Source organism: Phlebotomus argentipes, unplaced genomic scaffold (assembly GCF_947086385.1).
Source record: "Phlebotomus argentipes unplaced genomic scaffold, Phlebotomus argentipes genome assembly scaffold_18, whole genome shotgun sequence".
Lineage (NCBI taxonomy): Eukaryota > Metazoa > Arthropoda > Insecta > Diptera > Psychodidae > Phlebotomus > Phlebotomus argentipes.
In genome coordinates, this window is record NW_026776177.1 from 13,349,218 (window position 1) to 13,377,199 (window position 27,982).

Here is a 27,982-nt window from a genome sequence, read left to right on the forward strand (position 1 = left end):
CCTTGATGGGGGAGTAAAAGAAGGGTAATTGAGGAAATATGTAGTGTTCGTTTTATATACCCCCAAATATTGACTGAATTTGTGAGCATGAACAAAAATTGGGGGGTTGTGAGAGTAAAGCAAGCCCTAAAAATAACTTCAAAGTCGCACTTTCCTTCCAACTACCTGGAAAACTTTCAGTCTCACTCTGACTTCTGTGCCGTGCGGAAGGTTTTCTACTTTTCCCCGTGCTTCAAAAGTACCCTTTATTCACTTCGGTGACTTCTGCTGTGTTCTTTGTGTCTTCTTTTCCAACTCGTGAAGGCGGTGAATAGTTTGGTAATATTGCAGAAAATGGAGTCATCTTATCTGAAGGTAATTTGAGCTGATTCTCCTGGTATCGCAATATAGAAATGCCCTCTCTTTTGGGATTCGTGACGTCGAACGGATTGCGTGTCAATGGAAAATATGAGACTGGTGTTCAGTTTGTTACCTCACGAATTTGAGGGACAAGGATTTCCACCCTCAGAATGAATAATAAAAGTCGCACAATGTCGGGAATTGGTTCATTTTGAGATTCAGGATAGAGATCGGAACCGAAACAAAACGAAATGTAAATATATGTGTATATGGTTATACAAGGTAATTTTAGAAATTGTCAGGTTCGATATCTACATATTTAGGAATAAGGTTTGATAAAAAAGAAATGTAAAAAGGATAGATAAAAGTCTATCCAGTAACCGGCCTTAAAGCTCATGGGTGTACGAAGCATTGAGGAATCAGTCATCATTATTTTAGCATGCATAAACACGCTATTTTCCCCTTAAGAATCTCATTCAATTAATCATGCTTTGCCATCGGTTTCAATTGAAATTTCTCGCCATTGCGCGACTAACTTCGCGCCCTCCAATCTCGGCGATTTGTCGCTCAGTCGCACCGCGAGAGCGCCAGAGAGCCGCTTCGCGGGAGAGCGAGAGAGAGAGAGCGAAGGTGAGTTGAGATATTTCCAAGATGGCGTTCAGCAATTGTGTCAGACAAGATATTTGCTGCGGACTTTTGCCCAATTCTACCAGTTTTCCGCGAGTGTAGCATCGGTGCTCTGTCCCAACGTGACACCACTTGTGACACCGTGATTGCGTGACCAGCGCCGGAGTGCTCGTGAGTGGCGGGCTGCGTGAAAAGGGAGGCCATCCAAAGCACAGACAATATCGTCAAAGTGAAAACAGTGTTCCATTGCCTGTGGATTTGTGTTGATTTTTGATGTCATCCTCGCGAGTTTGAGGCAAAATCTCGCTATTTTGCTTGAATTTGTGCCAAGATAGGAGACTCTGACGTGTTCCGCAGTGTCGAAATTGCCGTTTGGCTGAGGAAAAGTGCGAGCTGCAATCCGCGGGCGAGAGTGAGAGGCGAGATCTCGCGCCATCGCACCTTTTTCACACCTTGATACCTTTTTTGCAGGTGATTTTTATCTCTTTGAGCTCTTCACTTCCCACAGATGATATTTTGCATGATTCCATAGGCACGACATGAGTATTGTGTCTAAATTTTTGCCTGTGTGCCAAATTTTTGCCATGTCCAATTATATATCTTCGCATTTATTAGCATAATTATTCCTTAATTCGAGGCTTGAGTTTTTGACCATTTGCAATATATTTAATTAACTCCGGCGACTGTACTTGAAACTTTCAGATTTTCCCCTTTTTCTCCACAGTCAGTCATGTTGTTTTTAATTGGAATGCCCTCACCAACAAGTCACAGCTCTTGCAATCCATCAGTGCAAGTCTGTGGCGTGATTTGAGGTTAGAAGTCACAGTGAGACGTGCAATGCAACGCGATTCTGTAATCCAGAACACATTTTTAGCATACGCCCTCACAAATTAATTTAATGGGTAATTAATGAGTATAGCGCAAACTCAATTAAACCTACCTCAATGAGGATATTTCGGTCTGAGTATTCTTAATTAAAATTCAGAGGTTAATTGAGCCACTGATAATTTTATTCATAAATTTCAGCGAAGTTTTCTGAACACATGTCTTCATATTCACTGCTTCTGGTCACAAAATTGGCTGTTTTCCATTTCTTGAAGTTATAACTCGGATTATCATATTTATTAGATGATTTTAAGCTGGAGCGCCGCTGTAGAATTTTTGCAGTGAGGAAAGGAAAAAGGATATCATCGTCTTAATTTCACGTAAGACAATTGGCGTTCAAGTCTAGAATTCTGAAATAATAAAAAAGGTTTACAAGTGAATCTCAATCTCACTAAACATGCGCAGTTTGTCTTATTTATTTTTCTTTGCGGTCGAAAAATTTCATTTATTATTAAAAGTGTTCACGGTTTTTGCATTTTAATTTAGCATTTGTGTGACATTTTTGCTGTTGATATTTACGTCTCTCTTCTGAATCATTGAAAAGCTCTTTTTAATTAAAAATACAACATCAAATTTCAAAGACACGTACTTCAGTGACGACGCAACCACTTTGTCGCGCGCGAGGAAGAGAAAAAAAACAGGAGTTCCACAAGAAAATGCAGTGCAAAGGCAAATGAATGGATGAGACGCTATTTTTACTAATTATGTACGATGTAACGCATTAATATTTATTGTAATGCCAAGGTCATTCCAAATACAAAAAGCCATTTCGACGGTTGTTTTTCCCCTCTATAACAATCGTACAGCTCAATTGTATCGATCGGACCAGACAAAGTCTTAACAGTTCATGAAAATGGGAAGGTCTTTCTGTAGCTGTGGCGAGAGAGAGAGAATCCAGAAGAAATCTCGCCGAATATCACGAGCTATTGATAATTGACCGAAGAGGCAGTGTCATAATTTGAAATGTAAATAATACAGTGAGTGACTGATAACGAGTGAGAGAAATTCGCTGCTTTTCCAGCAGCAAAAAAGTCTATTTATGTGCTTCAGGGCAATATGAGACCATAAGAAGTTCTCTCATGATGCATGATTTATTAGAATTGCTTCAGAGGAAAGGCCCAAACTATCGACGGTGGAAATTCTCAGCTACAATTCATAGGGAAATAACCCAAATTTTGTGTAAAGTTTCAGAACAACTCTTGCAGAGTGATTACATAGAGATATTAAAGAAGCATAGATAACAAATGAGTAATTATCCTTTATAGAATGAAATCAGGTCAATTTTTAGGGCCTCTCATACGATTTCCTCTCAGTCATTGTGCAGCTCTTCAGCTGAGCAAGTGATCACATGTGTGAGAAACCGGTGCGCAGACTAAGGCAATAGTATTTATTAGATAGTGCTTAGAAATCAGGAAAAAATGACTACTAGTCGCTCATACGTTTCTCCTCAAACTTTTCCACTACATTTCGGGATGAGTCACATTGAGAGTTGTATGGACAAACCTGTCTGGATTGCTTCGAGTAGGAAATCAATATCTTAAAAGACCTACACCCATGTGTGTTGTGATTGATGGCGTCGAGTGTAATTGAAATACCGCCTGTTTTATGCACCCTTGCTAGTGCAAAATTTGATATTGAGATGAGAATCTGGAGTCATAAATGGCAGACATAAGGAAATTATAAGTTTTATTGTTGCTGGTTTTTAGAGGATTTGCTCCTGAACGGGTTTTAGAACTTTCCTTCCATTAATTAATGTTTTTAAACTTGAAACGGCGACCTTGAGCTATGTTAGTGACAGAAAAAACGTGCAAACTTTTATGAGCCGCACAGTGTTTATTTATCGAGAGTGTCTATAAAGCGCGTATTGGTCTATTTAATTGGTCGTTGGGTGGCCAGAGATGACGAAGAGTTGAAATGTTAGTCACCTCAAGACGTTCTCTGAGATTATTTATATATCGTCCACTTGAATTTCTGTGCTATTCTCCCAAAGCCTCTATATCTGAAACTCTGTGCTGTGACTCACATTGTATTTCCCATTCTTATCTTGCAGATCCGCAAAAATCACGCAGAGCGAGACTTGATATACAACAATTTGGAGATAATTGAGGAAAAATGGTAAATAAAATGAAATATAGTTGGATATAGTAATAAAAAATATACATTTTCCACTCCATAGAATCGCAATGAAATGGAATTGCTTCGCAAACTCCATTGAGACAATGAGTAGAGACATTTGGTTTCAAGTCTGTCGTTCTGCAGAGAGCGAGAGAGAGACTGATTTTGAGACATAAGATGTGTGTAAATGTTTATAATATTAAGCCTCATGATATGGCTGGATTGTTGGTGGCGCAAATTGACGCGAGGGAAGCAAGAGAGAATAACTCACACCGATGAAGATTCTTATCGAAATGTGTATAGCCAACGCTGAGGGAAAAAGACTTTAATTGACCCCAACTTGCATTCACTTTTCCTCACCTTCTTGCAAATTACATTGTGCCACTCCACGCTTGGGATGATTTTGATTTTTGTATTCATAATGCATTTACAGTGAGTGGCAGAAGGTGGGAATCACAGTGATATTGCTTCAAATTCTTTCAATCAATGATCTCGATTATAGGCGCCTTAAGTGTTTGCTGTGACAATTCTTGAGTTTCCTTTGAAACCAAATAAGATCTTGAACGTAAAAACGAAATGTTCTGACGTATTTAGCCTCAGAAAATGGAGAAAAAACACTTTAAGAGTCAAACTTAATAATGTAAAATCTCGATAAAAAAGAACGCTAAAAAATTCACGACTCTGCGTCCACATCTTTCGGTCGGTGACTGTGGAAATTAAATATAATACTTGTGGGCAATGCATTGTTATTACTTTGGAGTCTCTCGCTCGCGCACTCAACATTCAATTCTCCATATGAAGTTTATAATGTTGTTTCCAATTCAAAAGCATGAAGTTGATATTTAAGCGTGTGAGGCAAGTTTATGTGTACTTTATTGTCATGTGTGTCTCTTTTCCCTGGTTGCAATTGCAGGCACCGAAAGAAGAAGTGATTTTTCGCGACTGCGTGGCCCTCGGTGTCGCTCGATCGCCATCAGTGAATGCTGCCAGCCTTGATGGCGAAAATGCTGCCCCTGCGAACGGCGCCGCCGGGATTTTCCGGCCAATTGTATGATGTGCCGGAGAGTGATGCTGTAGAGCGGCGAAATTGTGCACCGTGCGATGGTGGTGAATACGAAGCAGAGGACAATTTGAGTATATTTTTCGGTGGTGACAAACAGTGGCAGGAGTGTGTTGAGGAGTCGAAGAAAGTGCAGAGTGAGGAACATTTCTTTTCTGCCGCCGAAGACGGCGGTGATAGCTTTGATATTGTCGAGAGCTGCATGAAGAGCTCATGCGAGGACGCGAACAGCACGCTTTTTGCACCCAGCTTCACCCCAAAGTGGCCTCACGCGCTCAGCAATAGTGGCGATACGGATGATGGTCAGGAGATTGCTTTTCCACGGTCTATTTTTGGCAAGAAGGCTATCAATTGCTTTAGTGACGTCGCGCTCGCCAAGAAGCAGCTCTACTTGGTGAACAGTGTCGGCAGGGAGGCGCAGAAGCCCCTCTTGAGCTGTCGCGATACAGAAGAGGTGTCAGATCAGTCGTCGACAGTGTCACTAGAGGACTACCAGGACGACGAGGAGATTGTTCAGTTCAGGCGAAAGATTGAGACGAGCCGGAAAATCCCGTCCGAGAACCGACGAAGCCTGCAATTGCACCTGTTTGCCGATGGGAACGCCAGCGAGCCGAAGCAGAGCAGACACTCGTGGTACGCACCGGCCAAAAGCTATGACACTCTTTTCGAGGACAGTGAACAGGAAGTGAAAGAGAGTTTTCTGCATCACAATCTGGCGGCACATCGTCAACATACTAATCGAGAGACGCGTGACTCGACTGCGTTGCTTGAGCGTGTAAGTCTCTTCTTCTTTTTCTTCTATAATATCTCTATGAGTGTTTGCACCTCAGATTATATGCACGTCAGCAGTGATTTATCCGCATACATTTGCATAACTCTTCCACTGGCCCAAAATGGCAAGTTTCAGAGTGAGTGGATTTCCCGTGGAGACAATTAACTTATCTGTAATTGGGCGTTTTTTTAGAAAAATCGTCGAGAACATGAGTAACGGCAGACTAATGGATACATTGAGTGTAAAATATGAGAGAAACTGTGTTAGTTCTATTCGTCATAAGCACTTTAGTGCGCACTTAAGACAGACAAGAGGGTTCTTGTGACTCGTTAAGTGAGTGTGATTATGATAAGACTGCGAAAGCTGTCCAAATTTGCTGTGGAATAATATTTTCAAGAATGAAGTGCCTTGAAATCTATGCTTTGGCTTTAGAAAGAGCTTAAGAATGTCAAGTTGAAGACTATTCAACTACGAATGGTGATGAACATCCCTAAAACATGGTTGAAATCCGTTCATTGTCGCTGTGACCATCATGAGATCTGCAAACAAACTTGTATTAGTGATGCTCGTTATCATTTCCTATCTAATTTCTGACATAAAGCTTTGTTATTTATGTAATGTGTGAGAAATAAGTTCATTTGGAAGTTTTTACACGAATTTAAAGTGAAAATTAACTTGTTTTAGCAGGTTTTTCTAGACTGCAGCTTTTTGGACGTTACTTACTATCATTTGAGCAGTGAAAGGAAAATAGTAAATTTGAACAGTAAGGAATTCCAAGAAAGAAAAATGCTACTTTCTTTGTATATTCCTGTTACAAACGCACATTCAAAGGAAATAAATTAAAAATATTTTTATTTAAATATTTTAAATAGAGCAGGAATCTGGCTGAAGTAGAAGCGAAGAATGAACCTATTCGTCATGGTTTCTTTTATAATTTTCCTCAAGATTTACAAGCATGTGAAAATGTCATAAAGCACAGAAATTTCTTTCAGATCGATAGGCAATTGTGTTTTACTTGTTTTACTGCAATTAAGTACAACATAATTGTTGACTTGGGACACAAATACATTCATTTAACACATCAATAGTTATAACTTCCAGGCAGGTCTCATTGATCTTGATTGGCTGCGTGTGAACCTTGACTTATGTAAAGTTCTCTTTGGAAATTATCATTGAATCTCTGAAGACTATCAACACTATAAATTATCTAATTCAGCTATTAAAAATGCAAACTCATTTTGGCAATATATTTTACGGTAATTCCTGTCCTTGCAGACTTTGCATCACAGCGCGGGTCGCAAATCAAGGATAAGTGCCTCCTCGACGACAATTCAGGAGCTTCAGAGCGGCCCCCATGTCGCGAACACAGCGACTGCCACTGGGGGCCCACCGGCGCCGCGGATGCGACGCTTTGAGCAGTTGCTGAAGAGTCTCGTGGGCAAGAAGGCAGGCGGCTCGGCGTGCGAGGCGAGTTTGCAGATCGACAAGAGCCCGTCCGAGTATGATCTCACGCGCGATAAGAAGCGCATGGGCGGCTCCACGTCCAGCCTCAACAGTGTGCAGCAGAAGCTGTGGACTGTGGTGCCGCTGCTCAAGCGGGACGCCGGCAGCTGCTCGAGTCTGGAGAAGGGTGCGGCGCCGGAACGCCAGGAGGCGGAGGAGGACGTGCCGCCGGGAGTCAACATGCGTAAGTGCGAGACCTTCCTCACGCTCGCCCAGCCGCAAGTGGAGCCTCTGAAGCCGCTCAACCGACTGCGGAATTCGGCTTCCATAGCCACATGTTCGCGCTGCTCTAGTCTCCTGTCGCTGGCCGCGGCTGGATCGCGTTACTCACTCAATGTCTCGGGCGGGGGCTTCGTGCCGATCGACGGGGGCGCGGCGGGAGGTGGTAGTGGCAATGTGAGCGACTCCTCGTGCTACTCATCTTCCGTCCAGGCGCCGCAGCGAGACGCCGGAGTTTCGATCATGCCATGCAAACTCTGCTTAGGAGAGGTCAACAGGCATCAGCTGACGAAGATAAGACAGTGCGGGTGTTCTTTTTGCACTGAGGTGAGTGCTTGTTCGTTCCCTAATTGGATTTGTTGTTTGTTTAACTCTGTACTCAAGAACATATCACTTTTCTGTGATAGCACAGGAAAGTGAGTTATCAGAAAATGTGAAGCAACAAAAATCTCAGTACCGAATAAGCGAGGCCACATTTATGCTTATCTACGCTTCTTTTACCTTTGCAGTGCATGAAAGCATACATTGAGTTCGAGATTCTCGAGGGCGCCTATGAAATCTCGTGTCCGGACGCAATGTGTCCAATGCAGGGTATTATATCGATCCAAGAGGTGTCTAGTTTGGTGACACAGAGTCTCATGGAGAAGCACCATCGCTACAGATTGAACAGAGGTAAGACTTCAGTGGCCGTCGCATGGCATTGCAGGGATTAACCGCATGTATTTGTCTGCTCTTTGCCAGAGGTGGAGAAGGACAGAAATAGAACGTGGTGTCCGAAAGCTGGCTGTGAAACGGTGTGCTTGGTTGATGCTGGTGCATCGAGCACATCTCCGGTACCAACGAGTCGTAGCGTAACGTTTCAGCTTCCGCACTCTGCCGCCGGCTGCTCCGCCCTGCCGCCGGCATGCCTTGTGCACTGTCCAACGTGCCGCGAAGACTTCTGTTCAGGATGCAAAAAGGCGGTGAGTCACAAAAGATCAAATGCTCAAGTCACTTTCATCAATTAAACTTCATTTAATGAGATTTATCACTTGAGAGACGAACTGTGTGTATAAATGAAAGAAGAGGAGTAATTTGGGAACTTCACAACTGCTTCTAATTTAAATTGACTATTTAAACATATTTTCTCACCAACGCTCAACGTTGGCACAACGCAAGCTTGAGAATTGTGTGGCCAATTTCGCCTATGTCTCTCCTTTATATGCGCTATAAAGGGGAAATCAAATAGACTCGCAATTTGAGGGTGGAAGAGTTGAAATGCTTTTTTTTCCAAACAACAATAAATATGAGAATTCCCTGTCCTTCTCAACGAACGGATGAAATGCCACGAAGAGGAGAAGGAAAAATGTACTGTGATAAATGTATTTATTTATAAAATTCCTATCGACGTGATTGTTTGTCGCGAATGTATACAAAAATTTTACATGCGGTCTCGTGCCGAAAATATCACAGACTCTGGGATGAAGGCATTGACAGATATTTGCAGAATTCCATAAGGTTTCATCTGTGTACAGAGTGTCTGAGGTCAGGTGTCCATTTTGCACTCGCTGCACAATTTCTGACCATCTGTTCTGGGCTTTTGCCAGTTGTCATGGTGAATCAGGGTGTGTAAATGAAATGCTAAAGAGGCCACAAAAGTTTCTGCTGTGCCAAGTTCATTGTAATTAGGAAATTCAGAGGTAAAAAAGCGTTTCACTCACTTGAATATGTCGCTCATGATCTGCTTTTGGGGCCAGATATTCTCATTTGATTCATCTTTAAGATTTCAGCAAGTCACAAACAACACAATATATGTAAATCGGTTAGAAAGGCTTCAAAAACGATTTCTTAATTTAGGTGATCAGTGATATTTTGTCGTTTACTTTAAATTTATGGGACATTTAATCTACAGACAAAATTTACCAGTTTGTTCTTGTTTTCTAGATACTTTTTCATGCTCGTGTATATTTTCGATTGAAATGTGATTTTATGATTGAGAATACCTTTTAGTTTTATTTTAATTAGGTAGATATTTATGTAAATTTTTTGTGCATTTTAAAATGGAATACTTTATTAAACAAGTTTGAAAAATTCGAAAGCGTCTTACACACGCATAGTTCATACACAAATTCAATATAATATAATGAGATTAATCTAAATCAAATAATCTTACAATATATTCTGACAATTCTAACAAAATGGTTGCATTCTTTATAAAATCTTGATCATTGAATTCAGCGTTATTAGCGATAATCGTTTTTAAACTTTTGATGTGAATGAAAAGAATGGCTCTTTAAAGCAACTTTAATTTGATAACAATCTTGAGCAATCCATGCTGTAGAATGAGCATTAAAGGATTTCCTTAAGCTTTGGATAAATTTCTTGAAACGTCCATTCAGCTAATTTATACCAGAGGAAGTCATTATCATCCTACCATGCTTAATGCACTGTAAAAGTGATTAATTACAGACGATTCCTTGGTGTTTTGGTCGATTAAGTCAAAGGGTTGAGAGTAATTGAATAATCTCAAGACCAACCCAGCATTCTTCCGGTACGATTAATCTTCTCTTCTGCTCGACAGTGGCACCCGTCGATGACCTGCGAGGAGAACACACGGCGGCTGGCGGCTGACGGTCGGGACACTGACAATATCGGCGTGCTGTTCGACGGCGACCTCATCAAGTGCTGCCCGATGTGCGCTGTGCCAATTGAGAAGGACGAGGGCTGCGCGCAGATGATGTGCAAGCGCTGCAAACACGTCTTCTGCTGGTACTGTCTGGCCAGTCTCGATGTGAGTATCGGAAGAATCTCGGTGTCTAACAATTCACAAGCGTCTGTCTGCCTGAGCAATAAGCTAATCGCGTGTTGATATGCTTCTAGGATGACTTCCTGCTGCGCCACTACGACAAGGGGCCGTGCAAGAACAAGCTGGGCCACTCGAGAGCGTCCGTGGTGTGGCATCGGGCGCAAGTGATCGGCATCTTCGCGGGATTCGGGATTCTGCTGCTGGTGGCGTCGCCACTGCTCCTCCTCGCGGCGCCCTGCATTGTGTGCTGCAAGTGTCGCATCTGCAGCGGAGCGGCTAAGCTGGAGGAGCAGGAGAATGCCTTCGACGATGCTGTGCGACTTCAGCGATAAGCGCGCGCGACCCACAGATCTGCAATCCGTGATGACGAGCATTTTATCTTTTTGAGCTTAATCAGTGTGCAAAAAGGATTCACCTAGTCTCAAAAAGGATAATCACTATATGAATATGATAATCATACTTAATTTATTGCATAAGAGATGTAGATTTTGAGCATCCAGAGAGACAGAGAGAGAAAGAAAAGGAGAAGTAGTTTCTCGTTACGTTAAGAATATGTTGTTTTACACAGAATCCGAGCGGATTTCTCAGCTATTCTGTGCGAGTTTTTTGATTCTGATTCCAATTGTGATTTTATCCTGAGATAAAATGCAAAATTTATACAAATTTCCCGGGAAAAGGCAGTTTTTCCGGATAACCTTGTTTTTTTTGGTACAATTTAAGTGCGCAATTATTGTCTTTTAGGTTTGGCATTAGCGAAAGTGAGACGAATATTGCTACAAAGTATAAGAATATTTCCCTTGTCCAATTTATGATATCACGCGATAGAGAAGAAGAATGTTAGGATATTGATTCCCTTTTAGGTATGGTTCGCACTTACTATAACTGTATTTCATTGAGAAGTAGTTGATGTAAAGTCGTAGTGAAGCAGTAGAAGGACGTAGAGGATATTTGATATATGCAAGTTAATGTAAAAGTAGACTCGTAAGGTCAATCAAGTATAACTATTTATATTGATGAAAATGAGGAAGGAATGACGTTGAGGAAGGAAACAAGCATAATAATAGATTTTAGATTAAAAGGAAAAACAACTTTAGTACTCTATATAATCGTGAATAAACCTTATTTAAGGACTTAGCTAATGAAGAGATGAAGAAAAAGGAGGAGAAAAAGCAAAGCATATACAATATTAATTTTAGTTTTATGATATTTAAAATGCAAATTGAGAAAGATTACAAATTTGAATTTGAAATTCGCAGTAATTCCATTTGAATGAATTATAGTTTTACCTTTTTAGAGACCAGCAAAAAAAGAATGCGAAAGGAAAAGAACGTGAAAGGAAATTTCCAAAAGCAAGAAAAGAGAAAATGTGTTAACTGAATTGTGATATTTACAGTGATTCAAAATCAATCTTTATGATGGATTAAAATTTAGTGAGTGAAGTAATTAAATTCTACTTAGGTGAAAAGTACTGCTTGAAATCCTTGTGTTTTACTGCTCCCTGAAAATACATCACATCCTCGTTGGGCCGTCGAAATGAAAGGGAAAGAAATTTCGTAGTTTCGTAACTTTTTTTTTATTGAACTTTTCACAATTATCATCACTTCCATCATTTCACATCTTCTCACATTTACTAATGCATTTTAATGGTTATTAGTTAAGAATTTACTTTAGTGACACTGAAAAAGGGCAGAGAAAGGAAATAAAATGCGGGTGGGGAAATTGAAATTCTCCATAGATGGAATGTGTTTGTGTGTGATAAATTCGACGCGAAGAGACAGAATTTATTTACAATTAAATCTACGGTGCTTTTCAACAATTTTATTTCAATAAAAATTAAATTCAAGAGAAAGAACGTGCCTTAATGCAAGTTTTATGTCAAGAAGTTTAAATAATTTAATCTTACAGCTCACAATTAATTTATCCAGCGCAAAACAAAAATCGGAGAATTTGTGTCTTTTCTTGCGCCATGTGTTTTTCAACTGAAATGCAATACAAATCCTCGATTTCTTACATTCTACAATTGTAAGGTAATATTTCCGCTAAGTAGATTTACGCGCGCCATCCATTCACTCTCTTCGCCACTCGCTGGATGCCTCTTTTTATCGTCTTGACAACATTTACAAAGTCGATTCTGGAATCTTCCGAGTTAAACCGAATCATCTGGAAAAAGCATGCACGGAAAAGATGTGTTTAGATAGTCTGTTTAAAGAGAGGAACATATACGCTGATCAACAATGATTCACGCACTATAATTACACATATTTTTGTCACAGATCCGATTTCATTCCCCCAAAGCAACGTCTTAGCATGTGAACATAAATTAGGGAGGCGGAATTGATAATTAAATCAGCTGAGAATCACTTTTATTGGAGAAATAATTAACACTGTTGCCCTCTAAGTGCCTCAAATTTACGATCCTAATCGTGTTGTTATAATTTCAGACGTTTCATAGGCATAGAGTAACAAGCAGGGGCGCTAAAAATCAAAGCAGAAGAGCTCAAAGCAAAATGCAAAAGTAAGAATAAATATATTTCTGTGGATTGCTGTGCAATAACTGAAGGAATTCTTGATGTTTTACGCTGATTTATCTAACTAAAAATATTTTCTCTTAACTTAAGAGTACAAAATGTTCATCTCAAATCATAAATCATATCTTTTTAATGGTACAGGAAATCCATTCGCTTAATTTATTGCTAATTTCTCTGTTTTGTTCAACAATTCAGGGCTCTTCATTTGCGGAAGAAGTCTTATGACTCTTTTATTATCATTCTTGTCTGCGCATTAATAAATTTTAGTACACCTTTGAGAAGGCATAAAGAGCAAAAACCCTGAGAATATCACCGTTGATCAGCGTTTGTCACCAATTATGCAGGTCATTTAACTTTGCTCAAGTGAAGCGACAATTAAACTCACCGTGATACCACCACTTAGTCTTCTTAGGGTTCTTATTGCATGTCTTTACGTAAAGCGTATTGTCCGGCGGACGCTTCTTCTCTTGGCAGCTACTCAGCATGGACGAAATGCTCAAGCACACGGACTGAACCGACAACGCTGGAGACCTGCGGGAAGTCAGAGAGTGAGATTAACGATGCGCGATAAGAGAAAAGCCATCGCTCGCGCCTCACCAGTCGTCAGTGAGAATTGATAAGCAAATGTGGCCATTGGAGTACACATGCGGGTGAATTGGAATATTTGAACCTACGAAAGTCACCTGAAACGACAGCAAAATAATAACAACATTATCAGTGTTCGTGGAAGAAATGCTCGAGATTAACACATGTGATATCTTATCACAAAGAAAACCTTATGTTGTCCAACAGCAAACTTTGCCGTCTGTCTCGAGAATACAACTTATTGATGATTCCAGGGAAGTTTCCGCGAGAAACGTGTTAATATTGCCTCTCAATCAAGCGCAAAAGCCAATACAAAAGAACCATTGAAACGCAAACTTCTGGCGCAAAATTATTCCAAGACCGCACGAAGGTGTGCTTTTTTTCCACTTCAGACACGAAAATTAATTGCGCTCCGCGACAACTTATCGGGAATATCAATTAAGTGCGTGCCTGAGAATGACGACAGTGATAAGGAAGGTTGCTTCAACAAAGATTCTTTCATTCTGTAAGCGCCAAGCGCAATTTATTCAAATGCACTATCACTGCCTATTTCTCGATTGTCAGTATTTGTAAACGCAGTAGCGATTTATTTAATTAGTCATGCCAGGAAAAAAATCAGAGATAAGAATATTCAAGTATTTCCTCGTTAATGCTTAAGCAAATTACAGATGCGAGACTTGATTGACAGTTTCAAAGTCTTTCAGTTTGATTTAATTAAGTATAAAACTTTAGTCAAAATGTTTTGAATATGCTGTGAAATTATGTTTCTCATGAAACGATATATATGTCTATAAAATCGCACTAAAAAGTTTAGAACTAAACAACAAATTCTTGCAATACTGTGTATTTGAAAAATTGTAAAATTTTAATGCGACATAAGCTAATCAGTGCCACTACACATACAATTCTGAGTGTGTAAAATTGTGGCATTCCGTCTTCTTTTACATATTCAGTTAATCAGTTAATAAGTCTAAACATCTGTTAGAAGTTGAGGATCGAAGAAGCTCATTAGACTGATTAGTGCCGATTAGTGGGAAATCTTGCAAAAACAGCCAGACAGACAAAGTCAGTGGCACTGCGTCTTCCCACTTCTTACCTCTGGTGAGTCGAAAGGGTATTTATTGTTGAATTTGAACAGGAGCTCGAAGTGCTCCCCCTCATACAGCGTCCCCTCCACGCCTTGCATGTGAATGATCCATTGCGAGAGGTTCTGGCTGATGCTCTCCGGATCCACGCGAACCCCCGGCGGCGGCTCCTTGATCAGCGACATCAGCTCTTTCTGAAGTCTTTTCTGCAAGACAGCATCAATTTATAGAACTCAGTACTCCATCATCCGTGCGAGTTAATATTAAAAACGCCGATGGTGCGGAAAGTCGACTCTTCCGCCTCGTCTTCTCACTTTCATCTCCTCTCTCTCTCGAGTCGCCACAATTTTCCTCAAATTGACGCTCACTTGAGACGCTGGGATTGGAGTGTGAGGAACGAGGGAAGAGTGCTCTGAATGAGCCACTCATGTTTTAACTACTTGCCTCCCATCGAGTGTTGTCTAAAATTAACGGATTACAGTTTGGCTTTGATTCCTTTCGCCCGAGTGGCCGTCTTTCTGCCTTCGAGAAGCGGAACATCTTGCAAGACATCCACTCTTTTTTCACGTCTATTTTGACTGGCAGATTGATTATCACCAGTTTAGCACTTTGTATTCAATTTTTATGTCTTTCTGCACATTTCTCTGGATCAATTTACTCTCTATCTTTCCCAGAATTTTGGCCAAAGAGTCAATCGTACATTGTCATATCTGAATATTATAATTATATTTCTTGGTTGGAGTGCGAGAACGCTGGCCAATTGCATAAATATCGTCTTGATGTCGAGTTGAAGGCCTATTAACGGCTATTTCCATCCCGAAGTGACGGGTATTTTGGGGAGGATTCCTAACATAATTAATACTATTTGCTCCACGATAATTCCATTGAAAAAGTCATTCATTCATGGTAAATTTCAAACAGTTAGCACATTCGGAGACATAAACAACTAATATAACAATGACCGTGAGTCTTTGCACAGTACAAATATTGGTGTCAGAAGTGGGATTTACTGTGCATTAATCGCCGATTTTGCATATAAACCGATCCTGAAGATGTCAGTCTGCTATGCAAATGATCTATTTTAGATTCATATTTCCTAGAAGCAACAATGAAGATTTCTATTTCTCTACAACTGTCTTCAATACACATTTCCTTACCATTGCAATAAAGAATCATTCATTTACTCCTCTTCCCAGCAAGAGACACAAAAGCGAGTTTCCTCCATCGAAAGTGGGGCATTGCTTTTTCTAGCATTTAATAGGCAAGACGACAAGTTTCGTTAATTGCCACGCAAAGTTTGTCAAATACAATTTAAAGATTCAAGAGACAAATCTCTAACTCTATTTGATTAACACAGATAAAAGTAGAGCGAATGTGATTTTTGCGTAAGACGCGCGAGCTGAGAAAAATGTCCCAAGTCTATTTCTATCTCGATTCGAAGGTTCTAAACACGCCCTGAGTCTGTAAACAAACTCCCTCGCGATTCTTCATTCGCTTCTCAAGTTAGGCCATTAAATGGATCTCTTTGTTAGTTTCCTCGAAGTGATGATTCCTTTGTGAATCTTTATTTTTAAGATCATCTCTTTATCCGCTAAATGAACCGCGGAAAAGCGCCAGTCGCAAGTCAATGACGACACGCATTTCAACACTGCACAGCTTCACACTTTGGCCACAATCGAGCAATCAATGACCCGCGCAAATGAGCATTCTAACATAAATTCATCCCGTACATTCTGCGGCTGCCTCCAAGTGTAAACAGTGTCTTTGCCAGCCTCCTTGGAGCTGTCCCAAGCCAGTGAGAGCAGCTGAGAGATGATCCCCACCGTATAAATAATTCGCGAGGCAGCGCTTCAGACCCAGTCCAAATGTTTACAAACACTTGCCACATCTTTTTTCTTCTCACTCCCTTCCCAAATTGCTTTCGTAAATTACTACAATTGACAATTAACGCAAGGATTCCGCCACCAGACATTAACCAGAAGTCTACTCGCCGATCAGCTTTCTTCACATTCAGAGACACACAAATCCAGGCACAGTCGAGGGAAGAAATGTCGAAACACCAGCAAAATCGTTGTCACAATTTGCTAATCGTCGGGTCGACAAGGTTCTGAGCGAGTGACTTGAGATAAAACGATTTGAGGTGAAAATAGAACTTCCACTTCCTCAAATATGTTCCAATCGAGAAGAAGGGTAAAATGCTTCTTGAATTTGACTAGATGTGTTTGTACCACTGAGTCCCAAAGGGTTAACTCATTCCAGGACAGAGTGTGATGAATCATGGATTCCGGATCGGGACTCCATGGGGGAATGGGAGCATCAAGTGTGCAAAAGAATGGAAATGCACAGGCGGCGAAGCATCGCCATATCGCTCATATCAAAGCAGGCACAATAGAGGACCGCATTTTTTGCAATCAGGCCATTGTTCTCGCACACGATCCAACACTATTGACACTTTCTTTGTGAAGCCACTCTCTCTCTCTCTCTCTCCCCATTCACTCGCGGCCCTCAGCCACACTGCGTGCCATCGAATATTAATATTGATAGAACTCAGAGTGCAGCGAATTTCTCTCTCAAAGATACAGAAAGAGAGAAATTCCACGCACAGCACAAAGGCAGCAGCACACAATTCAAGGCTCTCGCGTGAGTCACACTTTCCTCGGTCAATCCAGCCAACAGTGAATGTCCGTGGCGTTTTTTCCCTTCAGAGTCTTGGAGCGCGCGATAAATCTGGCCCGATCCGTCGCCAGCTAGAGACTGTCTTGCCTCGACGGATCGTCCGGCAGTGCGACGTCCTTCTTTCTCTCTCTCTGTCTTTATCTATTATTAATATGAAAAAAATATCCACACACTGCGTACAAGCTGTGCACTGTGTTCGGAACGTGCTGATGATGTCACAGTCTTTCGGTTAAGAGCATCTCCACACCAGCAGAGATTTCGTCAAATTTACGGATAAACTGGCCAATAAAGTAATCTTAATTATTTACTATTTATGAATTGCACTGTTTTAAATAATTAATAACATAGCCTTGCTAAGGTTTCAATACGGGTTGTTTCTTTCCCATTAAAGAAACATTTTTTAAAAGGTTTTAAAAGGCTTCTTAGTTTCAATTTTGTAAGGGAATACAAAGTACCTAAAAAGTAATCATAAACAAAATTATCACCTTATCATGTCAGAAATATTTCAGAAAAGAATCAATTAATCTGCATGGTGATAAGATAACTTTAATAAGACCAACGCGTTTTTTTTGAGTACTTTTTTTAACACTACTTTTGTAAAATACCTATTTATGACATATTGATTGCACAAAGCAAGTAAGTTTTAAGAACAATATCAACTATCAATCTTTTGCTCTCCAGTTCTGAAAAACTCAAACATTGCAAATTTCTTCAACTTGTAAAAGTTCGGAAATTTAGCAATAATCTTGTATTACTACTCTTGGTTTTAATCTATGCCATTTATGTATATTTTCAATAGCGAAGACACCCAAATTTGATTTGATGTCCCATTTTGATGGTCAATTGTTCAGTGTGCCTTCCACTTTAGTTGCACTTTTGACTACCTTGCCGAAGCTCATTGCCAGCAAGGGAAGGCCTTTAATCCCACGTTTTATCCGAATCACCGCGAAATATCAATATGTAAAAGTGCCTAAACAAGGCGATTCTGCTGTTCAATTCCACGGCCAATTTCTCTCATGAAAATCACACAGCTTCGGACATTCATCAGCAGTGTTAAATATTTTCTTAACTCCTTTATCACGACCACGCTGTGACTAACAATAAAAGCATGGCAAGAGTGGAAAATGTATCGAAAGATGTACATTCAAGCTGATGTGTTCAATATTTTCCACTGACGTGCCACAAGGAAAAACTCACTGCAATGGTCATGATCTTGTTGTGTGAAAATACCACGCTTTGCGACCTGAATTTGCAAATCTAATAACGTGAAATCACGTGGGGATGTCGGCTGGTGGTTTTCAAGATGTTTTGGGGTTGAAATAAGCCGATTATGGGGTGAAAATTGAATTAAAAACATTGGAAAATAGATTACTCACTTCTGACGGCGTTGTCATCTTGACACTCACTGCAAATTGCGTCCCAGGAATTCATCGATTACTCAGCTGATGTCCCAAAATTCGAATTTTGGTCCAACTAACGAACTCCATCAAGTCTCAATAATCTTTTATGTAGGGAAACACTGGTTTTTGTGGATGATTTTATTGGATATCAGTTTGTTTCTTTCTCAATAATGATGAAATTATCATGTTTGAATATTTCTGCATGTAGTTTGAGAGAGGTGAATACTTTTTCTTCCATTAAAAGGGGAGTCGCGTCACTCGAGAAAATCTACATTCTCCATTCACAAATATTCTCATCACTACCGCGCATCTTTACTCTTTCCTTCCAATATTTACCATCTATTTATGAGTATTTTATACAAAGATACTATGGAGTTTTTTTTTCTTTCTTTCTTGAATCATTTAACAATTCTTCACCTGGGCTTCACTACAATCATCATCATTGAGGACTTTATTTATTTATAGAATTGATTGATTTATTGTTCTGGGGTCGTGTAACATCTACCATCCAGTTTGCAGGACAGAATCAGGGGCAAAAACGATATAATTCTTTTCAGTCTTCTCTCGCCTTAAAAGTGCTCTTTTTTCTCAAAAAAAAAAACAATCGTAAGTAGAAACAAATCATTGGTTTTCGCGGTGAGTTAAGGACATATGTAATTCATACCATTAAGCACTCCTAAACTTAGAGGGTAAGTTTTAAACTCAAAATACATCAACTCTGCAGTTAACATCCACTTTGTGAAGTTGTTGTGTGTATTTGGATGGAAGATTTTACGTGCATTCAATCGTCACATCTCACCAATTCTTTGCATCTTCCACGCTACAGCAATATTCCATTATATTTACTCTCCTCTTCTCCTAAATATACTCTTCAACCGCCTGAATTGCGTATTCGACGCTCTTCTCTCACATAACTTCTCTTGTTCTATAAAGTTGTCAGATAAACTCAGAGACTTTCTCGCGGAAACTGCTTGAAAGCCTCTTTCTCTCAACAAATAAACTCAAATGAACGTCACATTTATTGAAAAAAAAATCATCTTATTGTTGCTCTCACAATAATTTCATCTATGCTTAGGGTTCAGGATATTTTTTCAGTGCACTCTGGCGGGTTTCAATATCTTCACGAAGCATTTTTTGGGGATCTCCTGTTACCCTAAACACTGTCTTATATCATATTCTCTATTATTTCACTTATTTCTCATTTCTTTTCTTCTTTAAATATGAAATTACGCATACAAATCTGAAATATCATATATACAGTATTTCTCCCTTCTCTAATAACTTCATCGCATCTCATTTATCTCAGCAAAATTATGCACGAGGTGAGCAGCTCATTTTAAGCGCATTCTTTATCAGAAAACACAGGATTTTCTGGGCTTTACAAATCTTTCGATCGAAACAGGGAATTAATCAAAATTACTTGCAGCTTCTTATTGGGGCAATTTGATTTTAAGACAAAATTACAAGATGTTCAAGTTCAACTGTAATATCCACATAAAGTATTTTTCAGTCACACATCTGTCAAAATATTAAGATGTCCGCTTTAACAAGCGTCCTAGTGTGCCACCCTAGGACATTCAGAGAACAAGGTTGCACTTAATAACCTTGGTCCTGAAAATATTTAACTTTTCAGTTTTCATCATGCTGACAGTATCAAAGCCAAAGAAAAAAAACATTTCAGTAGATTCATCGTATAACATTATACATTATGTGGATATTACCATATATATTCAATTTGCAATCGACTTGAGAACTTACACAGATTCCTAGAAGGCATCAGAAAACGTCCAGCACAATTTACAGACTCATAATAAATGAAAGAAAAAAATAGGAAATTATATTTGAAAGATACTAACTAAAACATGATCAACATTCATGTCAATTGCAAATTTTCCTGTGTGTTTTGCACAACGAAGAGTTTATGAATTTGAAGATGAAAGAAAATCCTATTGATTTCTCTGATAATTTATATAAAACAACATTTAACTCTCCTAATTTCTTTTCTCCATTCAAATGTCTTTCATCTCATAATTTCAATTCGCAGATAGTCAACTAATTCTCATTTCTCTATGTGTCAGTGTCATTATAAAAAGATACCTTCACGGTGATTGAAGCCAAGGATGCTGAAGACACTGCTGCGCCGAGGCGCGCTTCTCCCTGTCATACTCCAGCATCGGCAGCAGGAAGTCTGCAAACTTGTAGGCGTCCTCGTAGTTAAACTCGTACTTCTCAGTCAGCACGGCCACGAGTCCCCACGGCTTCAGTCCCGTAATGTGCTTCAGCTCGCCCTTCTTGTTGAAGATCACCTGCGACATGGAGCCGCCGAACACCAGCTTCTGCGGAATCGGGCCCAGCAGCTCGATCATGTGGGCGATATGGTCCTCGTCGCGGCAGTAATTCTGCCCGGAGTGTGGCTCAAACAGGTAATCGCCCGTGGCCAGCTCGAACGCCATGCATGCTGTGCTCCAGATGTCCGCCGAGGTGTCATAGCCGCAGCCCAGAATCACCTCGATGGACCTGTATTGGCGCGTCTGAATGTCCTCCGTGAAGTGCTTGGTCACGTAGCACGCATTGCCCAAATCCGCGATCTTCACTTCAATATCACACACATCGAACGCCGGATCCAGCTGATCTTTGGCCACCTTCGGCGCCTCATTATCGTCCTCCGCCTCGCCGCCGCCAGCCTCCAGATACTCCTCACCCTTCTCCGTGGGCGTTGTCTCCTCGTCGTCGCCCCTCTCGTCACTCGCGAGCGCTGCAAAGATAGAAAAAAAGCAGAGACAGGGTGTGAGAACACAGTCAAAAGACATCCCTTTCTACCCTCTGGTAAACAACAAACAAAAAAATCAATGTTGATTGATTGTCTTCGCAACCACAACTTGCGTACATGAACATGTCACTCGAGACAGAGTTCATCGGACAGTGTCTGACCTTAAATGGCGGCGCAATAACCATTTCCCCAAAAGGATGCCAATTCAATCTTCCAGGTGGAAAAATATACCAATTAAAGGGATTTCCGTCAAATAATTCACCTCAGCGGATACAAAATCTCTCGATACCTTCTCTTCCTATTATAGTCACGATGTAACGACAAAGTTTGGGGCGTGGAGGGAGACACGAGAAACGAGTGTTACGAGGAGATTCTCCTTTACTGAACTGGAAAATCAACACATATGTATGTATGCACACATGATGAAAGAATCAATAAAGCATGGACATATCGAGAGATAGTGAAAGTAATATTTAGACATGACTGTTCTTCAAAGGATTTGTTTGTGGAGAATTTTCATGAGATAAAGGACATTTAAAGACATCCGCTGTGATTAGCCTATGATGAGCCAGACTTTTGCGGCAAATTCACATCGTGACACAATTCATTTCAAGTTGAATGACTGGCACTCCCCAATCCTTAGTTTCTCCACCTGCCATCCTTTCAACTTGACGTCAATCGTACAACAGCACCAATTAATCAGTAAATCTTATCTTGAAGAGGCTCTCTAGATAGAACCGATGAATGTAATGTGCAAAACAGGCTAAACTGACTAAACTGTTATCTACCTACATACATAGTTATGTAGATAAACTGCCAGACATGTTCGTTCGATATTCTGCATATTTTCATCATTGACACTTTGTGCAGCTCTTGTTTACTTTTACTCTGCATAAATTAGACCACACTTGAGAATCTCCATTGACTGAGGTGAAAACAAGAGATTGGCACATTTTTCAGAACTGCTGACACGATGGAAAAAGAAATGTCACATCGCAAACACTTTTGACCAAGACCACGTGCTTAGCTCACCTTCTTCAGTGGACGCGCGACCATTCATGAGGGACGCTGACTCGTCGGTCGACACGATTGGCGGAGATTCATCCTTAATGTCAGTCACTTGGGCTTTGTTGTCCTCCTCGGCATCATCGGGCTTCACCTCCTCGCTGATGGCCTCCATCTCATGCAATTGCTCCATCTGCTTCCGTATGAGTTCACTCTGTCGCTTGGCCTTCTTCTTCAGCTTCTTCTTCTTGTTCTTGCTCAGCTTTCCAGTGATCGGAGGCTCTTGGTACTGCTGAGGCGCCGTGGAGATGAGCGAGTAGGGCAACTTGAGACCCATCGCGTGCAGCTCCGTCGCCTCGCACGCCAACTTCCGGATGTATGCGTCGTCCACGCAGATAAGTACATTCTCCGGCTTGATGTCCGTGTGGATGATCTTGCACTTGCGATGCAGATAGTCCAACCCCTGCAGCACCTGTCGAATGATGGCCTTCACGTTGGGCAGCGGGATGCCACGATAGTTGGACTTGAGGATGAGCTTCAACAAGTTGTGGCCCAGCACTTCGAACACCATGCAGATGTGCGTTCCATTCACGCCGCTGATTTTGAAGTCATTGAGCAGTTGCACTGTCTTGTTGCGGAAAGGATCGGCAGGGTCGGAGTCGCGCACCGCCTTCAGGATCTTGATCTCATCCTTGGCGGTTTCCGTAAAGTGTGGCGCCGACTTGACGATTTTCAGGGCCACATAGCGCTTATCCTTGAGGTCCCAGCATAGCCACACGGTGGAAAAGTGGCCCCAACCTAGCTTCCGCGTCACGTGGTAGCGCTCCTGGAAGAGGTCGCCAATCTTCACGGGATGATAGCCACCTGCGAGTGATTCAACATTAGAATAGTCAAAATCACTTCCGGACGGGCGACGCGCCAAGAATGTCGGCCGTGAAGTTGTTCTGGTCACTTTCCTCATGCAATTTCCATCTACTCACCCTTGCAGTAGTCCTCTCGGCTCTCCTGCTCCTCCTCCTCGCTCGTGTACATCTTGTCGAAGTCCTCGATTGTCTCATTCGAGGAGCTGTGCGACGGCTCGGCATGATGGTTGAACGTGGACACGGTATCCGGTGAGGCTGTGGCCAGATCAGTCTCCACCGGGGACGCCCTGTCCGCTCCCTGAGGTGCCCCTGTGTTACTCTCACCACCGAAATCCTCCACCTGCCCCTTGGCTTTCTTCTTATTGGGCTTATGACGTTTCTTCTTAGCCTGTATCACTAAAACACGCCTATTTACATCCGATTTGCTATTCATTGTCCACTCGCCACCGACGGCACTTCACACTCCACGTAACAATCGCCACAGTGCGCGCCCCAAGACGCTTCCGGAGGCACAAATTTATGCGGAAAAAACTCCTAAAAGGGCCTCCGAATGGATTTTTTGCACATACACGAAAATTCTAGTGACAATGGCGGCCAATGGATTGAAGTCGTTTGCAAGCCACTCGTAATGACTCGCGAAACCGCACGTGGCGCTGTCAGCACTCAGTAGACATTTACCCGCGCTTAAATGACTTAAAAATTTTGCAAACTATCGACTGTTAAAATTGAGGATGTACAATATGTGCTTGTGGCTTTAAAAGACTGACCACACAGTTTGATAACAAAACAAAGAAATTAATAAGGGCTTGATCAACACCGATGAAACGTTGATAGATGTTGGGACATCCTCTATATAATGTATTATAACATTGGACGTGTGGTCTTGTGGCCGAAAGGCTGGGACCGTACAGCATTAAAAGGAAAAGAAAAGCAGTGGACGCAAAATTTCATTTAAGACACATTGCTAATGAAAGGTGAGTATAAAAGGAGAGTTAATGTTGTTGAAAAGGAAACAAAGGTAATAAACTTTTAAACTTGGAGGGTACTTTTTATGAGGTGAAGTATGTAGCAAACCAGTTTGAATTGGTGAGAACCGCCGGTCGAAACTTTGAGGCTCACACAATTCCGTGCGTCAAGCTGTTAGTTTGGCGGGAAAAACACTGAACGCATCGTGTGTCTGTTTTCCATAGAAAAGTGTCGTTTCCACTGAAAATAGTTAATCAGACTTACTGGATAATGTATCAACCGCCAATCAACAGCTTCTTCAACACGAGGAAGAGGTGTGCAAGCGATTATTTGTGTGCTCCCACGAGCAAGAAACTCTTGCTTGGTTCTGATGGTGACGCTCTCAAACTCGCTGCAGTCCAGAATGAAGCAAAAGGTGAGTTTTCCGGGAAATTTAGTAATCAAAAGAAAGACTAGCTGATGTATTACTGATTTTCCAGTGCAAAAAGTCTGTGAGACTGTTGAAAAACTCGAAAATGCAGGGAAAACCAAATCTAACCTCACTGAGAAACGTCAAGTGGCTGTGGCTTCCCGGAAAAAGAGGCTTCTCCCGGTGCAGAAAACTGCAGCGGCCAAAGAGGAAACTTTTCCATGCAATAATAGTCAGGAGAATGCAGAGTCTCCGAAGAAAGCCGCCCTGGAATTGTCAATGAAGGAGATCCAGGAGAAGATTAAGAAGAGTCGCAAGCTTCCGGCACTCAAGGCGCAATTGCAGAAACTACAGGAGCTGGAGAAGAAACGCCAGGAGCTCATGAAACAGAACAAGACTCCAACTAAAGTGGAGCGCGAAGAAGAGGGTCAATCGCTTAAGAAATTCGATAAACTAGACTTGGAAGTTATTAGGTGAGGAAGTCACGCATTTTCATGCACTGCACTTTATTTGCTGACTCTCCAATCTCCCTAAAATGGGTTAATAAATGCTGTTTGTTTTTCCAGTCCCACGAAGGTCTTCAAATCCCCCATGAAGATGAAGACACCGACGCCCAAGAAGTCCGGAAGCAAGCCGGACAGCGCATTGATGAGTCCTCGGAAGGATTCTCGAGTCCGGAAGACACTCTTCAGTCCACTGAAGGCAGAACCGGAGTCGATTGAAGGCTCTTCGGAAGTTCCAGCCTATGAGAAGCACGCCTCTTTGATCGAGAGCGGTCGGCCAGGAATTCAGTTGCCGTCCAAATATCGCCAACTCCTAGAGATCTTCAAGAACTGCGATGCTGTGTGTGCAATGTTCCACAATCGTAGGGAAACCATTACGTTCAAGAAACTGAAGCCGGCAGTGCAACGAATGTGCAGGAAAACCTTCACTGTGACTCATTTGGGGCAGATAAAGCTGATCTTTCCTGAAGCATACAGCTTCCATCAGTCCAAGACGCGCAACTACGGCTCCACGTCGAAGCAGGACTACTATCAGCTCATCATTGAACCTGCGAAGGAGCATTTAAGCCCGCAAATCCTGACTGAGAGACAGAAGTTCTTCCAGGAAGTACTTGAGAACAGAGTGAGGCGAGAACATGATGTCTTTCTGAAGTCATTGAAGCCTCCAATGGTGATTCCCATGCAGAAAATTACTCGATGGCATCCGGAATTTGATCTGGAAGGTTGTTCAGTCATCCCAGAAGCGGATCTTCCTCGACCACCGAATGAAGATAAGTTTTCCTCAGCCAAAGATGTTTTGTCAGCAGCCAAGAACCTCTTCAACTGTTCAACGCCTCTCGAGAGAACCACAGAATTGCTGGAGTCGCAGCAAGCAACACTTGAGGAAACCACAAGGCCAGAAGCCGTAGTTTCTGACTTGTTGAAGCGCGTCCCAGCAAAATTACTGGAGAAGATCCGCGCGAAACAGGCCGCAAAGGCACTGGATGCAATGACGAGGCGTCCGAGTCAGGATCAAGAGGCTCTTACATACAGTCGTCTGCCAGATTTAGCCAAACACATTCGCAACATCTTCCTGACGGAGAAGAAAGCCTGCCTGGCGCTGGATCTGGTGCTGAGGAAGATCGCCAACAGCTTTCGGCAAAATCTTTCCGCGTGCGCCATCGAGAGCCTGATCGAAGTGCTGCAGAAGGAGGTGAACGAGTGGCTCTCAGTGGAGGAGATCCGGAAGGTGAAGTATGTGAAGCTGACGAGGGGCGTCGACTTCTGGCAGATCTCGCGGAAACTGGAGCGTCTGGCAAGAGAGAAGAGTGTCTGAGAGCGACCCGCAAAGGCAATGTCCTGTGGCGGAGAAGCCAAGCATAGAAATCCCCAATTATCACACGTTTAGTCGAGTTAATGCCGCGCTCAGAGCGGAACGCGTTGGCTGAATAAATGGCAATTCTGCTGACGAGAGTGTCTCAGTGTCGCCGCAGAATGCAGCGAGTCTTGTGGATTGTAGCGTGTTTTTCCGGCTTCGCCTGCAAAATGCAGGACTTCGCCGTAAACGTGGAGGACATCCTGAGTGATAGTCTAATGCCCGCGGCGCTTTTTGTTGGCCAAAACGTGCAGGTGAAGGTTGAACCTTTATTTAATTAATTAATTGAGTGTGAAAATTGTAAATTTGCTACATTCACTCATCTCTTCTCACCAGAATTGCTATTTGAAAAACTCATTTTCTTATCAGATTTTGATTACTTTATGAGCAGTTAATAGTTTTCCATCAATAAATCATATCATAATTTTCAAAGAATATTACTCTGTTTCCCTAAAAAAAAGTGTTTTTGTTCTCTTATTAATAGCCCTTTCAAGTGATTGAAAGAAACAAAAGCGAGGACGGAAGTTGGAGGAATGCCTTCTCCACGATGAGATTTCACAGAGACAAGATTAACGAGTACAAATGCAGCAATTTTCTTACTGAAAATCTCATCTCGGAGATGTTTCCTTCTCGTATTCTCTCAAAAAGAACTGGAGTCGTGGCGGGAAATGAATCTCTTGGGATGCTAAAGATTAATCCTCAAGGAAATATGATGCGCGATGAGGGCTCGCAAGGATACAGCAATTGGCTTGAGAAGTCATCAACACTCGAGGATATTTATGACAATTACATGAAAAGGGATATAAGTTTGGAGCCAAAGAGGCGTTTTGACAGGACATTTGATAAGGATAATGCGGAATACGAGTGGGAGACTGATTACGAAGAGGGCGATGTCACAGGTAAGAGAATCTGTATAGAAAAAATGAAGAAAATGGTTTCCAAACTACCTCGTGTTTAGGATACGCCGTGCATAATCCTCCGGTTACTGAAGTGCAAGATGGGGACGGAATGCACACCAACATGCACTATGGTCAGTATTCTCAGCCGGAAAACCATCCAATGACTTACTCCATGCCATATGAGCAGTACTACGACACGCACGTGCACCCTCAGGCAACAGCAGGAAGTAAGACCGGTAGGACGAGTCTCTAGAGAAGTCGAATTTTAACTCTTGTTCTTCCTGTACTCTTTCTTAATGCATGAAGGCATGTCCTCTTCATTTCCGTACACATACTTCACCGTGAGTCACTCTCCTATCTCTGTCGAGGACTTTGGCAAGAATTTTCATCTCTCTACAGACTTTCTCAATACCAATGAGATTCTCACTGCTCCAGGTGACTCACTTCCAATTCATTGAATGTTCAAGGAAGAAATATTGAGGGGATTGTCTATGTTCTCGCAGGCTATTTCGATCATGATGACTATTCAATGCAGGAATCTAAGTTCAGTAAATCACTGGGACTCAAGGATCTCTTCGAAATCGCCCTTACAACACTCGCTTTCCTATCATTTGGAATGTTTATTCTTCACGTT

General features: G+C 41.7%; 5 protein-coding genes across 11 annotated transcripts; 3 read left to right on the forward strand and 2 right to left on the reverse strand.

The window, feature by feature from the left end:
* The first annotated feature begins 207 nt into the window (after nt 1–207).
* LOC132260919 (uncharacterized) lies at nt 208–11,783 on the forward strand. 2 transcript variants are annotated; one of them, XM_059759315.1, is made up of 8 exons: nt 208–354; nt 3,902–3,966; nt 4,880–5,801; nt 7,074–7,847; nt 8,030–8,192; nt 8,262–8,482; nt 10,081–10,290; nt 10,380–11,783. In XM_059759315.1, exons 3-8 carry the CDS (start codon nt 4,947–4,949, stop codon nt 10,635–10,637), a joined length of 2,481 nt encoding a protein of 826 aa, XP_059615298.1. In that variant the 5' UTR covers nt 208–354; nt 3,902–3,966; nt 4,880–4,946; the 3' UTR covers nt 10,638–11,783. The 2 variants fall into 2 exon arrangements, with proteins under 2 accessions (XP_059615298.1, XP_059615297.1); XM_059759314.1 differs by lacking the exon at nt 208–354 and adding an exon at nt 991–1,437.
* A 618-nt stretch (nt 11,784–12,401) lies between these two features.
* LOC132260920 (ubiquitin-conjugating enzyme E2 W) lies at nt 12,402–18,585 on the reverse strand. Of its 6 annotated transcripts, none has more exons than XM_059759318.1 (6): nt 17,107–17,442; nt 14,948–15,213; nt 14,515–14,709; nt 13,431–13,516; nt 13,219–13,364; nt 12,402–12,465 (listed from the first exon to the last, which is right to left on the reverse strand). In XM_059759318.1, exons 2-6 carry the CDS (start codon nt 15,053–15,055, stop codon nt 12,452–12,454), a joined length of 549 nt encoding a protein of 182 aa, XP_059615301.1. In that variant the 5' UTR covers nt 15,056–15,213; nt 17,107–17,442; the 3' UTR covers nt 12,402–12,451. The 6 variants fall into 6 exon arrangements, with proteins under 6 accessions (XP_059615301.1, XP_059615302.1, XP_059615299.1 ...); XM_059759319.1 differs by lacking the exon at nt 17,107–17,442 and adding an exon at nt 16,732–16,876; XM_059759316.1 differs by lacking the exon at nt 17,107–17,442 and adding an exon at nt 15,661–16,691.
* A 123-nt stretch (nt 18,586–18,708) lies between these two features.
* Nucleotides 18,709–24,084, reverse strand: LOC132260922 (SRSF protein kinase 1). The gene is made up of 3 exons (XM_059759322.1): nt 23,335–24,084; nt 22,382–23,218; nt 18,709–21,334 (listed from the first exon to the last, which is right to left on the reverse strand). The coding sequence occupies exons 1-3, from the start codon at nt 23,648–23,650 to the stop codon at nt 20,679–20,681; spliced, it is 1,809 nt and encodes a 602-aa protein (XP_059615305.1). The 5' UTR covers nt 23,651–24,084; the 3' UTR covers nt 18,709–20,678.
* A 280-nt stretch (nt 24,085–24,364) lies between these two features.
* Nucleotides 24,365–26,886, forward strand: LOC132259354 (DNA replication factor Cdt1). Its single transcript, XM_059756948.1, has 3 exons — nt 24,365–24,598; nt 24,663–25,065; nt 25,159–26,886. The coding sequence occupies exons 1-3, from the start codon at nt 24,454–24,456 to the stop codon at nt 26,408–26,410; spliced, it is 1,800 nt and encodes a 599-aa protein (XP_059612931.1). The 5' UTR covers nt 24,365–24,453; the 3' UTR covers nt 26,411–26,886.
* LOC132259202 (uncharacterized) lies at nt 26,527–27,806 on the forward strand. The gene is made up of 4 exons (XM_059756754.1): nt 26,527–26,703; nt 26,934–27,348; nt 27,408–27,575; nt 27,655–27,806. The coding sequence occupies exons 1-4, from the start codon at nt 26,527–26,529 to the stop codon at nt 27,804–27,806; spliced, it is 912 nt and encodes a 303-aa protein (XP_059612737.1).
* The last annotated feature ends 176 nt before the right edge of the window (nt 27,807–27,982 follow it).

Excerpts from the sequence above, each read along its gene's own strand:
- LOC132260919 (XM_059759315.1), top strand. The coding sequence starts at position 4,947 with ATGCTGCCAGCCTTGATGGCGAAAATGCTGCCCCTGCGAACGGCGCCG. Across the intron at positions 5,802-7,073 it reads CGACTGCGTTGCTTGAGCGT|ACTTTGCATCACAGCGCGGG; the intron begins GTAAGTCTCTTC and ends CTGTCCTTGCAG. Across the intron at positions 8,193-8,261 it reads TCGCTACAGATTGAACAGAG|AGGTGGAGAAGGACAGAAAT; the intron begins GTAAGACTTCAG and ends GCTCTTTGCCAG.
- LOC132260920 (XM_059759318.1), bottom strand. The coding sequence starts at position 15,055 with ATGTCTTGCAAGATGTTCCGCTTCTCGAAGGCAGAAAGACGGCCACTC. Across the intron at positions 13,517-14,514 it reads ACCCTTTCGACTCACCAGAG|GTGACTTTCGTAGGTTCAAA; the intron begins GTAAGAAGTGGG and ends CTGTCGTTTCAG. Across the intron at positions 13,365-13,430 it reads TCAATTCTCACTGACGACTG|GTCTCCAGCGTTGTCGGTTC; the intron begins GTGAGGCGCGAG and ends GACTTCCCGCAG.
- LOC132260922 (XM_059759322.1), bottom strand. The coding sequence starts at position 23,650 with ATGAATAGCAAATCGGATGTAAATAGGCGTGTTTTAGTGATACAGGCT. Across the intron at positions 23,219-23,334 it reads CCGAGAGGACTACTGCAAGG|GTGGCTATCATCCCGTGAAG; the intron begins GTGAGTAGATGG and ends AATCACTCGCAG. Across the intron at positions 21,335-22,381 it reads TCGCGCGTCCACTGAAGAAG|CGCTCGCGAGTGACGAGAGG; the intron begins GTGAGCTAAGCA and ends CTATCTTTGCAG.
- LOC132259354 (XM_059756948.1), top strand. The coding sequence starts at position 24,454 with ATGTATCAACCGCCAATCAACAGCTTCTTCAACACGAGGAAGAGGTGT. Across the intron at positions 24,599-24,662 it reads AGTCCAGAATGAAGCAAAAG|TGCAAAAAGTCTGTGAGACT; the intron begins GTGAGTTTTCCG and ends CTGATTTTCCAG. Across the intron at positions 25,066-25,158 it reads CTAGACTTGGAAGTTATTAG|TCCCACGAAGGTCTTCAAAT; the intron begins GTGAGGAAGTCA and ends TTGTTTTTCCAG.
- LOC132259202 (XM_059756754.1), top strand. The coding sequence starts at position 26,527 with ATGGCAATTCTGCTGACGAGAGTGTCTCAGTGTCGCCGCAGAATGCAG. Across the intron at positions 26,704-26,933 it reads TTGTTGGCCAAAACGTGCAG|CCCTTTCAAGTGATTGAAAG; the intron begins GTGAAGGTTGAA and ends TCTTATTAATAG. Across the intron at positions 27,349-27,407 it reads CGAAGAGGGCGATGTCACAG|GATACGCCGTGCATAATCCT; the intron begins GTAAGAGAATCT and ends CCTCGTGTTTAG.